The sequence below is a fragment of the Dipodomys ordii genome, unplaced genomic scaffold (genome assembly GCF_000151885.1).
Source record: "Dipodomys ordii isolate 6190 unplaced genomic scaffold, Dord_2.0 Scaffold6, whole genome shotgun sequence".
Lineage (NCBI taxonomy): Eukaryota > Metazoa > Chordata > Mammalia > Rodentia > Heteromyidae > Dipodomys > Dipodomys ordii.
Genome location: NW_012267222.1, coordinates 4,847,573 through 4,862,023, shown reverse-complemented (window position 1 = coordinate 4,862,023; position 14,451 = coordinate 4,847,573). Strand labels below are relative to the sequence as shown.

At 44.9% G+C, this 14,451-nt stretch overlaps 1 protein-coding gene across 1 annotated transcript in view; it reads left to right on the top strand.

Moving 5' to 3' along the window:
* LOC105997307 (arginine-glutamic acid dipeptide repeats protein-like) overlaps positions 1-710 on the top strand; it is a 294,981-nt gene extending 294,271 nt beyond the window's left edge. Inside the window, exon 11 of the mRNA XM_013031704.1 lies at positions 528-710. Within this exon, the coding sequence (XP_012887158.1) occupies positions 528-710 (183 nt within the window). The remainder of the gene's footprint in view (positions 1-527) is intronic.
* The last annotated feature ends 13,741 nt before the right edge of the window (positions 711-14,451 follow it).

Below are 14,451 nucleotides of genomic sequence, written 5' to 3'. Positions count from 1 at the left end.
AAGCAATGGCCAGGCCACATGGCCCAAAGCAGGAACTTTTCAGAAAACAATTCTAAAGATAAACAAAAAGGAAGCTTTGATAGAAAAGATGCTCTTCTCCTAGCCTGTATCCTTTGTGTCTGGTGAAGCAGCATGTGATGTGGTGGTGGAGAGTTTATAGGGGAAAAAAAACTGCTCATCCAATGGCGCCTGGGAAGTAAAGAAAAAGTAAGGAAGAGCCTTGTGTCCCACGGTCCCCTTGGTGGGCCCACCCCTCTGACCTAAGAATATCCCTTAGGTCTTATGTCTTCAGGTTCTCATCACCAAGCCTTCCACACACCAGCCTCTGGGGACATTGTAAACCCAATGAAGCATTTCCCATAGCAACAGAAACTGGTGGCCCAAAACAAATTACCATGCTGATTAAGTCTATATCACCTTTCATGATTCTTGTACTACAGAGAGTAATGCAGGACTTGTCTTTTATTGATTTGCCTCCAGGTCTGCTATCCGGTGCAGATAACTAACTTAGATCCTTGTTGTCTTAGCTCCATGAAAGCGGTTATGATGCTGGCAAAGCCCTGCAGCGCTTGGTCAAGAAGCCCGTGCCCAAGTTGATCGAGAAGTGTTGGACCGAGGACGAAGTGGTGAGCATGGGGACCGCATTTGCTTTGTATTGTGGGCCACTGGGGCTTTCCTTCCCCTTGGGGAGAAAGACCTCATTCAGATAGCCCATCTAGGCCTCCACAGGAGGCCTAGATCTGATGACCCTGGTTCAAAGCTAGCCTGGGAAAGTCTGTGAGACTATCTCCAGTTAATCAGCCTTGAGCAAAAACGCTTAGGGACAACTCCAGGCCCTGAGTTCAAGCCCCACAACAGACAAAAACGAAAAAGAAAAGGGAGAAGTACCTTCAAGCCTCATAATTGTATTGAAAGACTTGGTTTTAGTCAGATGAGGGTCCATGGCTGATAGGAGAGATTTCCCCAAGTTTCATGAAGAGGAGAAAAGTATAGTTCCTAAGAAAAGTTAATTTGGGTTTGTTTCAGGTGCAAGCTTGCTATGGTAACTCCTTCCTTTAAGATGGGAGTATGCCAAGCCTGTTCCACATAACCTAGAGTACCATTGGTGACTCAGATTTATTTTGAGGACTTAACTTAGCCTACTGAAGATCATTAATCAAAAGCAAGAAGTATAGACTTGATTGAATAGGAAGTGGATTTGACATAATCATTTCCTTGGCTGTGGCCCATTAAGGAAGGTGAGGCGTGGTTAAGCTTGTTGTTGGTACATGATTTTAATCTCAGGTACTTGAGATGGAGACAGAAAGATCATAGTTTGAAGCTAACCAGGCAAAGTCAGCATAAAGCCCTATCTCAAACAATGAAGCTGGGTGTGGTGATGCTTGCCTGTGGTCCCAGCTACTGGGTAGGAAGATCATGGTTTGGCAGAGTTAGCATGAAGGCCTTCTTGGAAAAACGAAAAGCAAAAGGAAGAAGGAGCCTCAAGTGGTCCTGAGTTCCATTCCCCAGTACCAGCAAAAAGGGGAACATACAGTGAATGGAGAAATATACCCACAAATAAAGGCTAGAAAACCCAAGAGATCTCACGCAGTTCTGTCCCCCTTGGGTGACATACGGAAGGTATTGCTGGAATGTTGTACAGATATCTTGTGCTTTCATAAGCAATGCTCATTATGAATGTTACTGCTAGACCTTTGCCCTTCAGGTCAAATGACACTGAAAATGCATCACTGATTCCAAGTTCCTCACCTATATTTTAAAGAATGTGAAAGGAGAATGCTTAGAAATGGCGCCAGTGGCTCACGGCTCACACCTGTAATCCTAGCTACTCAGGAGGCTGAGATGTGAGGATTCCAGCCCAGGCAGGAAAGTCCATGAAGCTCTTATCGCCAACAAACCACTAGAAAACCAGAAGTGGCACTGTTGCTCAAGTGTTGAAGAGCGCAAGGACAGCGCCCAAGCCCAGAGTTCAAACCCCAAGACTGACAAAAAAAAAAAAAAAGAAAGAAAGAAATGGCAGTGCTTTCTTGTACAGGTGGAATAGCTGTTCTGTCCCTCCTGAAGTGCCCTGTGTTCTGAGTGAGAAGACCACCTGTCAGTGTGTGTCAGGGGAAAATAGAAAAGGATAAACGAGAGTGGAAGAGCTAGGTGCAGGCCCTGGCTAAGGGAAGGGCAAGAGCTTCACGAAGTAAGGAGGAGGTGAGAATCCTGGTCCTGAGGGAAAGCAGGCTTGGCCTGGGCAAGAGATAGGAAGGCGTGTGTGTGGCTGGGGTACAGCAGGGAGAGGGTGTGTGGGACAGACAGGCCAGGCATGGCCTGCAAACTCATGGGGGGGTTACTGTGTTGTGCATAGCTTCTGGGGCCCATGGGCTTGAGTGGAATGGGGGTAGGTGAGTAGTATGGCGGCACAGTGAAGGTCTGGTGTGCGCACCAAGACACAGCCAAAAGCATTTCAAGTTCAGACCAAAGCCAGCGCAAAACCACTCCCCTCAGTTGTTTGGGAGAAATCCTGTCTCTTTCACTACAAACCTATTCGTGTGGTGAAGAGTGGAGGAGACCCAAGTGGGTGAGAAGGGCAGAACGAATGTGCCAAGTGCAGTTTCTGCCAGGCTATCCTGGCAGCTCAGATACCATGATGGCGCACCTCATTCCTACCTGCTTTGGTCCTTGAGCAGCTCTGTTCCTCCTCTGCCCCCCTGCCTTCCCCGCACCCCACCCCCCACCACTTCTCCATGTCTCCCTGGTCCCCTCCCTCCCGTCCCTATTGGGTCCCCTGACCTCAGGAATCTGTCCAGTGCACAGCCAAGGCCTGCCTCCTGCCTTGCCTGTGCAGTCAGCTCATGTCCGGCCCCCTGGTGCCTGCCCATGTCCCTGAGGGAGGAGAAGGGGCACCTCAGCCCTCAGACCCAGCCCAGCTTTGTTTTGCAAACACGGCAGGACTGCATGCAGCAGGGACACAGTGAGCACAGACTGCATGAATTGAATTCGGTTCAGGCTCTTTTTCACCGTGTTTGCTTCTTGTTTCAAGAATCACAGTGGTCCTTTCCAGCCCTTGCAGAGCCTCGGGATCAAATGGTTCTCTCGTTTGTGAAAATGAAGCTTCACCCTCCCAACCTGGGCCATACTTCCTCTGAAGGAATCATTCACTGACTGACTGATTGACAAGCTGAGGGAAACTTGGGCCAAAGGCAGGGGGGCCCTTCTGTTGGGGTTCCCACATTTTCTCACCCAGGAATCATAGGAGTATCAAAACAAATGTGCCCTAATACAGTTGCCCATATGCTTAGAACATTCTGGTATTTTTATACTAATTTGATCTAGCACACACACCTAGTGTGTGATGTACCTACAACCCTCACCAGTGACACGCATGCGTGGGAACGCTTTGAAACAGCTCCCTCTATGGGTGGAAGGACCTGGCCTGAAGGTCAGCGAGGCCTCTGCGAAACTCAGTCCTCTGCCTGTCCTGTGCCCCCTGCTCCCTGTTCTGAGCTTGGCCTCTGGTGCTTACCTTTACTGACAGCCTGTCCTTGGCCTCTTTGCACTTACCTTTGTTCACCTGTTCCTCACAGTCTGCCATTGTGAGTGATCACCGTCCTGGTTTGTAGCTTGTTTGGGAAAAGGACTTATTAGAGATGAGGATAATGACTGTCTCCAGGAGAGATGGGGAGGATATCAAAGATTCAATGGTTCAAGGTTATTGCTTTGGAAACTTCTTTGTTATAATTGGGATCTTTTTAAATACAGCATTTAAAAACTTTTAGTAGTGTTTATGAATTAACATCAGAAACATCTTTTATATAAGGGGGAGGGGCATGGCTGAAGTGATAGAGCACCTGCCTAGCAAGCATATAGGGCCCTGAGTTTAAATCCCTGATATCTCCAAACATTAAAATAAACCTTAAAAACAAAAGCCACTGGTTGCCAGTTGCTTACACTTGTAATCCTAGTTACTGTAAAGATGGATCAAAATTCAAGGCCAGTCCAGGCAGAAATACCCATGAAACACTATCTCAAAAATAACCACTTTTTGCTCTGGCTCAAGTGGTAGAGCGCTAGCCTTGAGCTGAAGAGCTGAGGGACAGCGCCCAGGCCCAGAGTTCAGGCCCCACGACCGGACCAAAAAAAAAAAAAAATAACCACTTTACGGGTACCAGTGGCTCATACCTGTAATCCTAGCTGCTCAGGTGGCTGAGATCTAAGGATTGCAGTTCATAGCCAGCTGGGCAGGAAAGTCTGTGAGACTTTTTTTTTTTTTGGTATGTTTTTTATTGTAAAAATAACCATATAGAGGTTACAGTTAAATGAGCAAGGTAATGAGTTCATTTCCTATCAAGCATTGTTGCCTCCTTCGTTTTTCCCCTACCATCCCTTCCCTCCCACCTCCACAGCTACTCTCCCCTGCCCCCCCTCACCTTCTGTGAGACTCTTATCTCTTATTAACCATCAGAAAACCTGAAGTGGCACTGTGGCTCAAGTGGTAGAACACTCGCCTTGAGCTGAAGAGCTGAGGGACAGCGCTCAGGCCCTGAGTTCAAGCCCCACGATCGACTAAAGAAACTAAATAAATAGCCACTTAAAAGAAAGCAGAAGACCAGCCAAGCAAACAAATCCAGCAAGTGTTGAGTCTGAGTTCAAACCTCAGAACCAAAATGTACCATATGCACCTTTCTAATTAAAGTTGCTTGGGATTGAGATTCTTAAGTGTTGTTGCTCTAATGCCAAATTTGTGCCAATTTCTGTCAGATTCTATACCAAATACCACCAGTGAATTCAGCTTTTTGTAGAGTAACTTAGAGAAACATATTGGTGGCTAGCTCATACCTTATCTTTCCAGCTGAATGAACTGTGTCAGATCAGAGAAGACTTTTGGTAAATATCTGAAGCTTTGCAAATACAATGGTATGAGCAAGGATAGAGCCAAAGGAATGGCTTGATGGTTAGCCAGGTAATACAGTGTGCTGAAAGCACTGGTCCTTTGCAGGAAATCATCCAAACTGGTAAAATTTATGAAGAGAAAAAGGAAGAACTACAGATCGAACTGTTAAAAAAAAATTCCAAGATTATTAGGTTTTTAATTAAACATGATGAACACATTTCAATATAACACAAAGGCCCCAGGCTGAACTGCACCTAATCGAAACAGATTAAGTCACCCTTCCATGCTTGGCTAGTTATTAATTCTGTTTATTTATGCATGCAGGCTGAAGGGAGCATTTGTTGCTGCTGTGCTGTTGCTCACTGCACTGGGATTCCATTGCTGCTTGGTGCTGTGCTCTTAATTAGCATTCAGCTGTTGATTATGGAAATACTGGGATGCTAATTGAATTCTTCTTAAAATTCAGGGCCTGCATTTTCCTCCTGGAAAATGCAGTTTGGTCTGACTTGCAAGGTTGTAAGATTGGATGCTCCACTGAGAAGTACTTCAGCCTTTGCTCCTTGTTCTGCAGGCTATGTTTGGCTTTGAAATTATTTTCATGTTGAATTAGCTTTCAGAAAAATCCAGGTGTTGCTCAAGTGAAGGTTCTATTGCGTCCAGGATTATAGCAGGATGTTTCCATGTTAACCAAGGTGACTATAGCTCTTATCTTGAAATAGTCACCCATTAAATATTTTATACCAAATTTGATGTCATATATCAGTGTGAACAAATAAGCTCTGTATTTTTTATCCAAAGAGTTAATCCACCATGGTGATAAACCTTAATTGACCATGTACATAAATTTATTTACAGGTTCATAAATTTTTAAAACATCTAGCACTTGCTTCAATTTAAAGCCCAGTTTATCATAAATATAAATGAAAATTCTTCTTTCAAATTGATATGACATAGCAAATGAATTTTCTAAATATTTGTAATCCAGTGAAGCCATTCAGCTGGTCAAGGACTTACATTTACCACATGCAGCATTTGCATAGTGTCTCCCCAGCAGCATCTTCAGAGGCCTTTGTTACGCCCTTTTGGCAATGTGTGCCTGAGAAAACATTATTTTTATTGTTCACACTTTCAAGCCAGGCATCTGGATGTGCCAGAAGACAGAGTTGCTTAGCGGTGCAAAAATACAATGAATTTTATGTGCTGTTTGTGTGTCCAGTGAAGAAAATGGGATTTACAGTAGAGTCAAAGTTGAGGCTCAAAAAAAGCAGGAGGCTGCCATAGAGGTGAGAGCAGGGAGAGGACAGTAAGACCAAGGGGAAGCGAGCGCTCACCGCCTACTGGCAGTCCCAGCAGGCTCCAGGCCCCACACGCCCCTGTTTGCTTTTAAAACCTTATCACATCCTCAGTATAGAAGGCTTGGTTGTGTGGTATTTTACAAATGGTAAAATTTCCTGAGTTGATGACTGTTTTATGTAGTTATTCAGAAGTGTTGATGGGGAATCCTGCTGGTCATCTAAATGAATCCATTTTCTTCTTTTTAAATTTTCATGCAAATTTTCCTATTGTTAGAATGTGCTCAAAAGCAATTAAAACATTAGCAGTAATGTACCATAGATAATTTACTTGTGGATTTGTATGTTTATTACCTCTTTGATCGCATAATACATGTGTTTGTGACTTTGTAAATTTGTTTGCCAGTCGTGGGGTTTGAGCTCAGGGCCTAGGGAATGTGTCTGATATTCTTTGGCTCAAAGCTAGCACTCTACCACTTGAACCACAACTCTACTTCCGGTTTTCTGGTGGTAATTGGAGATAAGAGTCTCAGGGACTTTCCAGGCTGGTTTAGAACTTTAATCCTCAGTTCTCTCTCTCAGGAGTAGGATTGCAGGCATGAGCCACCAGCGCATGGCAGCTTTGTAATTTCATGTTTAGATTTGCATACATGTAATTTGAGCTGTTACATTGAAACTCTTCATATTTTTGCTTTGTAGCCTGGCCTTGCCACAAACTCACTCCGTTGCCTTAACTTCTTGAGTTTTTATTTTGGATTGGTTTGGGTTTTTCCAAGGTTCCCCCTCCCAACATCCTCCCCCCCTTCTCCCCCCCCCCCCCCCCTCCTCCCCTGTGGCTCAGACTGGCTCAGACTGTAGTCATCTTTTCTCAGCTCAGATCTAGAGTACTGGGATTATAAGTGTGCACTACTCTGCCCATCTTGAAATTTCACTTTTTTAGCATGAAAAATTTTATGCTACTCTTGGCAACTGTGTTCTTAATCTAAAATACAGATGTAATAGGTGTAGTGCACCACATAGTAAGTACTGAGTAAAATTTAAAATGAGTCAAAGTGGATTTTTCTCTCTACTACTACTGTCCCTCCAATTTTAAGGTAAATCCATAATTTCTAATGAACAGTTACATTCCTAAATGTGACAGTAGGAAAATAAGATAAATACAAATGTCGACCAACTATACAAACATCATTAGTGCATATATCATTCTATATGTTACCTATACTAAAAATCAGTCCTTAATATTTAAAAGGAAAAGTACAGATTGAGGTGATTTTCCTAATCCAGCATTGGTAAAATTGGACTCTTTTTCCTGTGACTTAACTCTCACCAGCCTTTGAACCAAACCCTGTTTAAAGGAAGTCAATAGTAGATGGAGTAGAGTTCTTTGTCAAGTCCTTTTGGAAATGAGACAGTGAATTAAAAATCAATTATATGTGTAAAAAAGATGGTATAAAACAATCAATTTTGTCAATTAGTTTGCACAACGATTCTACTGTTTAACAAGTTATATAGAGAAACATATCTATTAAATCCTGAGTAAATGGGAAAAGACAGGCATTGGAAGGAAAGAGAGATTTTAAAATTTATTTCAGTATCTCATGTCAGTCAAAGTTGCCTCTGGGTTAAATGTACAAATTCAGCTGTGACCTTGTCTTCTCATGACATTATTAATGCCCGTGCTTTTCCTTTACCCTGTGGTCAAAGAAATTAGCATGCCTGTTTTTCTTTCTTTCTGAGCACTCAGCCTTTCTCTCATTTTGTTTAATCAGTGATGTTTACAAAAACTGATTATCGTCTAGCCCTGCTTTTAGCTAGTTTTTTTCCCCTGTTGTTGTCCAGAGCTCCATGTGGAAATGTGTGCTTGTGGTAATATGAAGGTCTTGGGCCATGCAGGCCGAGCAGAAGAGAACCGAGACAGAAGGTGATTGCTCAGAGAACAGAAGTGAGCCCTGAATTACTCCTTGCAGGTGCTCAGCACAATGGCTTCAAAGCAAAGGTTACTCTGTATGGGGCATTTTTCATTTTTGCTTGGGGCACCTTGGGGGAGTCTTCCATTTGAAAGATTCATGAATATCAGGGTGAGAGGTTGTTGGAGCCATGTTTTCCATCTCATTTTCAAGGGTGTGTTAAAAAATGGAGATGGAATACACTTGGAGGCACTGGGTCATCTTTTCTCTGTTCGTTTAAAAAAAAAAATGAGAACAAGACACAAGGGGACTTGAGAGATTGCATTTGTTCTCCTGAAGACTGAGTGGTTATTTTATAAATGAAGAGGATGGAAACTCCTTTTCTTCTGCAGTTTCTAAGCAACAGAACAGAGTCAATTTTAATGTGTATGCTTCAAACATTCTATGTATAGCGACATCAGAGCCTTACATTTTCACTATTGAGATGTATTAGCTGCTGACTGGAATTCGGCATTGGGAGAAAGAAATAAGAGGTAAAGAGAAAAAAAAAAGGGAAAAAGACAAAGAGAATTCTACCATGCAAAGATGTAGCTAATTTAAAGCTATTTCCTCTGTACTGTCTTAAATCTAAAGCCTCCCTTAGGTACAATAGTGATGGTCTCAGGTGGTAGGTAGACCCTTTGCTCCCTTTACTAGAATGCCAGGCTGTTGCTGTTTTTTTAATTTTCACTAAGTAGTACTTCCTTCCTCTTCTTTCTCTTAACTCTTTGTGTGCTGCTGTGTGATGCCTAGGCCTGATGTTTCAGCCCTTTATTTAAGCCATGTTTCTGAATTACCTTTATATGAGGGAATTGTAATGTGTTCTCTATTTTATTTTTTTATTTTATTTTATTTTTTGTCAGTCATGGGGCCTGGGCACTGCACTGTCCCTGAGCTTTTTCACTTAAGGCTAGTGCTCTACCACTTGAGCCTACCACTTCTGGTTTTCTAGTGGTTCATTGGAGATGAGAGTCTCAGGGATGTTCCTGCCCAGGCTGGCTTTGAACCACGACCCTCAGATCTCAGCCTTCTGAGTAGCTAGGATTATAGGTGTGAGCCACCGGCACCCGGCTGTTCTCCACACTTTAAAGCAATATGGTCAGTGATCATAAAAGAAGAAAGATCTCACCAACTTAATGCAGAGACGTGGGGTCTGTCTCTGCTTTGCTGTCCTTGTGTTTGGTGCTGGCTCGGCAGATAGCGAGGCTGCCAGCTCTGGTTGTTGACTTGTGTGGACATGAAGCTAGACTGCCCTGTGTGTTTTACAGGTGTGCTGTTCAGTTCTGATTTTGAGTTGCTACTTGAAATTCATCTGTTCATTCCACAACTCTTTACAGAACATTGACACTGTTAGATACTGTTCTGGGGAAACAGCAGTAAAAAGGTAAAAAGCTGATGAGCAGCCCTGACCTTAGGGCTTATGGATAGTGCAGTAAGCAAGGTAGAGTAACACGCTGAGAGACATAGGTAGTGTTAGCTAAGTGCTAAGGAGAGAAAAGATACCGGAAAGCCAGAGGAGACAGAGGAAGGAAGGTTGAACTTGAGGGACCCAAATTGTCACTTTTCGGTGAAAACGTAAAAAACCGTGGGAACGCTAGCCTTTCAGATAGATAGTGGAAGTGATAGTGATAGATAGGAAGTGATAGATAGTGGACCAAGGAAAAGAAACAGTGGGTGGGCTGGGAAGGTGGCTCAGTGGTAGAGCGCTTGCCTTGCATGCCTGAGGCCCTGGGTTCGATTCCTCAGCACCACATAAACAAAACGAAAAAAGCCGGAAGTGGCGCTGTGGCTCAAGTTGTAGAGCGCTAGCCTTGAGCTGAAGAGCTGAGGGACAGCGCCCAGACCCAGAGTTCAGGCCCCATGACCAGACCCCCCCCCAAAAAAAAGAAACAGTGGGTGCAGAGGCCTAGAGGTGGACACATAGCCAGTAGCGTGTTCAAGGAACAGTAAGGATGCCTCCGTGTGGAGTGGGCAGAGTGCAGTGTAAGGCACAAAGGCTGTGGGCATCTTAGAACAGGTGCGCACTGTACCTCAGCATTCCACTCCTGGTGTGTGAACTGCTTTCACCTCACACAGCCTCTCCCACCAGTGTTTCTCTTGTGTCCTGTCAGTTTCCTCCTCACTCCTGTGACAGCTCAATGTCAGGTCAACTCCAACCTTCCATTTGTGAATGAAGTTGTTTAGGCATAAGAAAAATACTGGGGCCAGGCACCAGAACCTCAGGCCTGTAATCCTAGCTATTCAGAAGGCTGAGATCGAAGGATTACGGTTCAAAGCTGCCCTGGCAAGAAAGTTCATGAGATTCTTATCTCCAAATTAACCACCAAAAAGTCAGAAGTGGAGGTGTTTCTCAAGTGGTAGTGTACCAGCCTGGAGCAAATAAGCTCAGGGATAGCACCTGGGCCCTGAGTTCTAGCTCCAGGACTGGTACCAAAAGAAAAAGACAAATATTTGGAGGTAGAGATTACTCACACTGTTGGACATTTCCTAGGTAATAAAATTTTGAACAATTTAGGAATGTAAATACAATACTAAGAATTATATAACCTATAAGAAAGAGAAAGTTGTTTTTGTTTTTAACTTCCCTTCTGGGCAAATGCTGGCTTCAAGATTCAGCAAAGGAATGGGGCTTTCTAGTACCAGGGTGATAGAACAGGCCTCTTTCCCTGCCTGCAGTCATCTGTGAGGTCACTACCTTGTGACTGTTCTCACATCTGGAGAGTTGATGCTGCATCTTGAAGGCAAAGACTGTAGTTTAATTCTTCTTCATGCCCAGGACCTGGAGCACAGCTGTTAATCAGAAAATCCTCCCCCCTTCCCACCCCCAGTATTGGTGCTTGAACTCAAGGCTTGGTGCTGTCCCTTAGTTTTTTCACTCAAGGCCTAGTGCTCTGCCACTTGAGCCACAGTTCCATTTTTAGCTTTGTAGTCATTGGAGATGAGGCTCATGGACTTTTCTGCCCAGGCAGACTTAGAACCCCAATCTTCAACCTCATGAGTAGCTAGGATTACAGACATGAGCCACCAGCACCGGCCAGATAATCAGAAAATTTTATGTGGTTCGATTGACTAGAAGAGAAAACTGAGAGGCGGTTTCTCTTGTAGAGCCTCAGTCCTATGTGCGTCCCTGTCCCTCTCGACACCCCCCGCCCCCCCATACCCACACCCCATGGAGTAGCCTACAGAATGAGGAGCCTGAGCTGCTGCAGTTCATGAAACTTCTCCTTCCACCAGCCATGGGCCGCACTGGAAACTGGCCTGCTCCTTTGTCTTCTTTCTATATAGCTTCCTCGGCAGGAACAGCCAGCCCCTCCCAGCTCTTGGTTTTATTTTCTAGATTTCAATACAGAAAGCTCATTCTTCCGTCAGCTTGCATGGGTCCACACCTCCCGATGGTATGTGAGGTTGAGGTGTTCTGCCACGAGTGTGTCTGGGCAGTGGGGAGAGCAGGCAGACCCAGCACCAAGCCAGGTCAACCCCAGAGAACGTGGCCTCGCTTCCTGCCGTGCTGCCCCGCGAATAGCCCAGTGTTTGTAACAAAGCAGAGCAGCGTGTGATGTGACCTGAGCAGCATAGCCCGCTCTCCAGGTTCCTTGAAACTTCTACTTTGCTCCCCTGTTCTTTTACTTCTGGAGTGTTTTCTTCCCTTGCACAGGTTTGCTTAGTGTAGTTAAATTAATCTCAGTAATGGGAAATCTATAGAGGACTATCAAGTATAAGTATGCCAAACAACTATAAGGAAGTGATATGGAAAGTTAGAAGTTAAGAAAATAAAAAGCTGGGGCTGGGAAGGTGGCTCAGTGGTAGAGCGCTTGCCTTGCATGCATGAGGCCCTGGGTTTGATTCCTCAGCACCACATAAGCAAAAAGAAAAAAGCCGGAAGTGGCGCTGTGGCTCATGTGGTAGAGCTCTAGCCTTGAGCTGAAGAGCTGAGGGACAGCGCCCAGGCCCAGAGTTCAGGCCCCATGACCAGACCCAAAAAGAAAAGAAACAGCTGTGTGCCAGTAGCTTATACCTATAACCCTAGCTACTCAGGAGGCTGAGACCTGAGGATCTTGATTTAAAGCCTGCCTGGACAGGAAAGTACCCGTGAGACTCTTATCTCCTATTAACCACTCAAAAACCAGAAGTAGTTCTGTAGCTCAAATGGTAGAGCTGAAGAGCTGAAGGACAGCACCCAGGCCCTTAGTTCAAGCCCACAACTGAAATAAATAAATAAATAGTTTTTTAGAAAAGGACCCACAAGCAACAAAATGAAGCAGAATGATTATAATTGTACCATATATTCCCTGAGTCCTAAAAATTCTACTGATGCCACAGTTAGTATAATTTTAAAGTCCATATCTAGAGTCAGGTCATGTAAAGTGGGTGTGCCGTGACATTCTGGATGGTTGATTGGTGCTCCAAGAACAGCAGGAGAGTTGTCACTCTGGACACAGAACACCAGGCCTCTGAACTATAACTTTGCAGCCATTGTCCGTTATGTGCGGACTCCATGAGAATAAGGATTCCTCTCCATAATTTGGGTATTTGGTTCTGGAGAAGGGAAGTGGCTACGTCATACTTCTCTCTCTTATCTGGAAGACCCTGTGTTTGGGTGAGTGGGAACCTCAGCAAGAAGAGACCTCATAGGTTGTGGGGAGAATCCTGATCTAGTGCGGGAAGACCGGGATGACAGACTGCCTTTGTGACTTGGAGGAAGTGGCGTTCCCTCCCTTCTGAGAAGTGAGGAGGAAGAGGTGACAGAGCAGAGGGAAAAACCACAGTCCCTGGCAGGTGTCTGGCCTGAAGTCTGGGTCTGATGCCACCCTCATTTTTTACTTCCCCAGGAAGAAAGGTTGGCCAGATATTTCATCGTAAGTTAATGAATTTGTTCCTGTTAAAGAAATTTGGAGGGCTGGGAATGTGGCTTAGTGGTAGAGCACTTGCCTAACATGCATGAAGCCCTGGGTTCCATTCCTCAGTACCACATACACAGAAAAAGCTGGAAGTGGTGCTGTGGTTCAGATGACAGAGTGCTAGTCATGAGCAAAAGAAACTCAGAGACAGTGCCTGGGGCTCTGAGTTCAAGCCCCAGGACTGACAAAAAATAGAGGGGAGGGAGAGAAATTTGGAAAGGTGAGCACTCACACCTACAAAGTGTTCTTGGTGTCTTTTTCTTTTCTTTTCTTTTCTTTTTTGTTGGTCATGGGGCTTGAACTCTGGGCCTGGGTGCTGTCTGTGTGCTCTTCAGCTCAAGGCGAGCACTCTACTGCTTGAGCCACAGTGCCACTTCCAGTTTTCCAGTGGTTAATTGGAGATAAGAGTCTCACGGCCTTTTCTGCCCGGGCTGGCTTTGAACCATGATCCTCAGATCTCAGCCTCCTCTGTAGCTAGGATTACAGGCGTGAGTCACCAGCACCCAGCTTGGTGTCTTTCTTGCCACTCAACTAACTTGTAGTTTCTTTTTTTGTTGTTGTTGTTGTTGTTGTTGTTTTTGTTGTTGTTGTTGTTTTGGTCGGTCGTGGCGCTTGGGTGCTGTCCCTCAGCTCTTCAGCTCAAGGCAAGCACTCTACCATTTGAGCTACAACGCCACTTCCAGTTTTCTGGTGATTTATTGGAAATAGGAATCTGATGGTCTTTCCTGCCCAGGCTGGCTTTGAACCACGATCCTCAGATCTCAGCCTCCTGATCCTGAGTAGCTAGGATTAGAGGTGTGAGCCACCAGCTTGACTTGTAGTTTCAATGGCAAACAGGGAATCACCTCTGCTGGATGGGAGATGCATCTGAAAGCTGTGACAGAGAATGGAGGAAGGGAAGGATGGCTTGCTTAGCAATAGCTAAACTCTAGGACCCAACCTCCCGCCCTCTGGCTGGCAGCTCTAGGAGACAGCTTTCAACATTTACAGTCTGTGGAGGTGTCACACATTTGCTAATAAGCTGCTTTCCAAACAGCTTAAACATTAGTTCAGCCTAAACATTACTCATTTTCTATCCAGAGCCTTTAATTAATTAGGTTAACAGCCAAGCAGGCCTGGCTATCCATTTTCCAAAGGAGAATTCTAGAAAATGAATTGAGCAAGGTCCTAGTAAGAACTGAGGAGTGGGAAAGCAGTTGTCCTGGACCCAACCCCATGTAACAGTGTGAGAAAGGAAAGTGCTTGATTGGGGAAGGCCCTGCTCCCGGTCTGTGCTGCAGTTCTGTAGTCCCTGCAGAGCATGTGAGATGCTGCATTTCCTCATTTCCTGGGGTCAGGCTGCTGGAATCCCCTTCCAAGGCTGAGGAAGCCTGGGATGGACTCTGAACTTCAGGGATCTTCCTACTCAGTCCATGGAAATGAAACTTTAGCAGCAA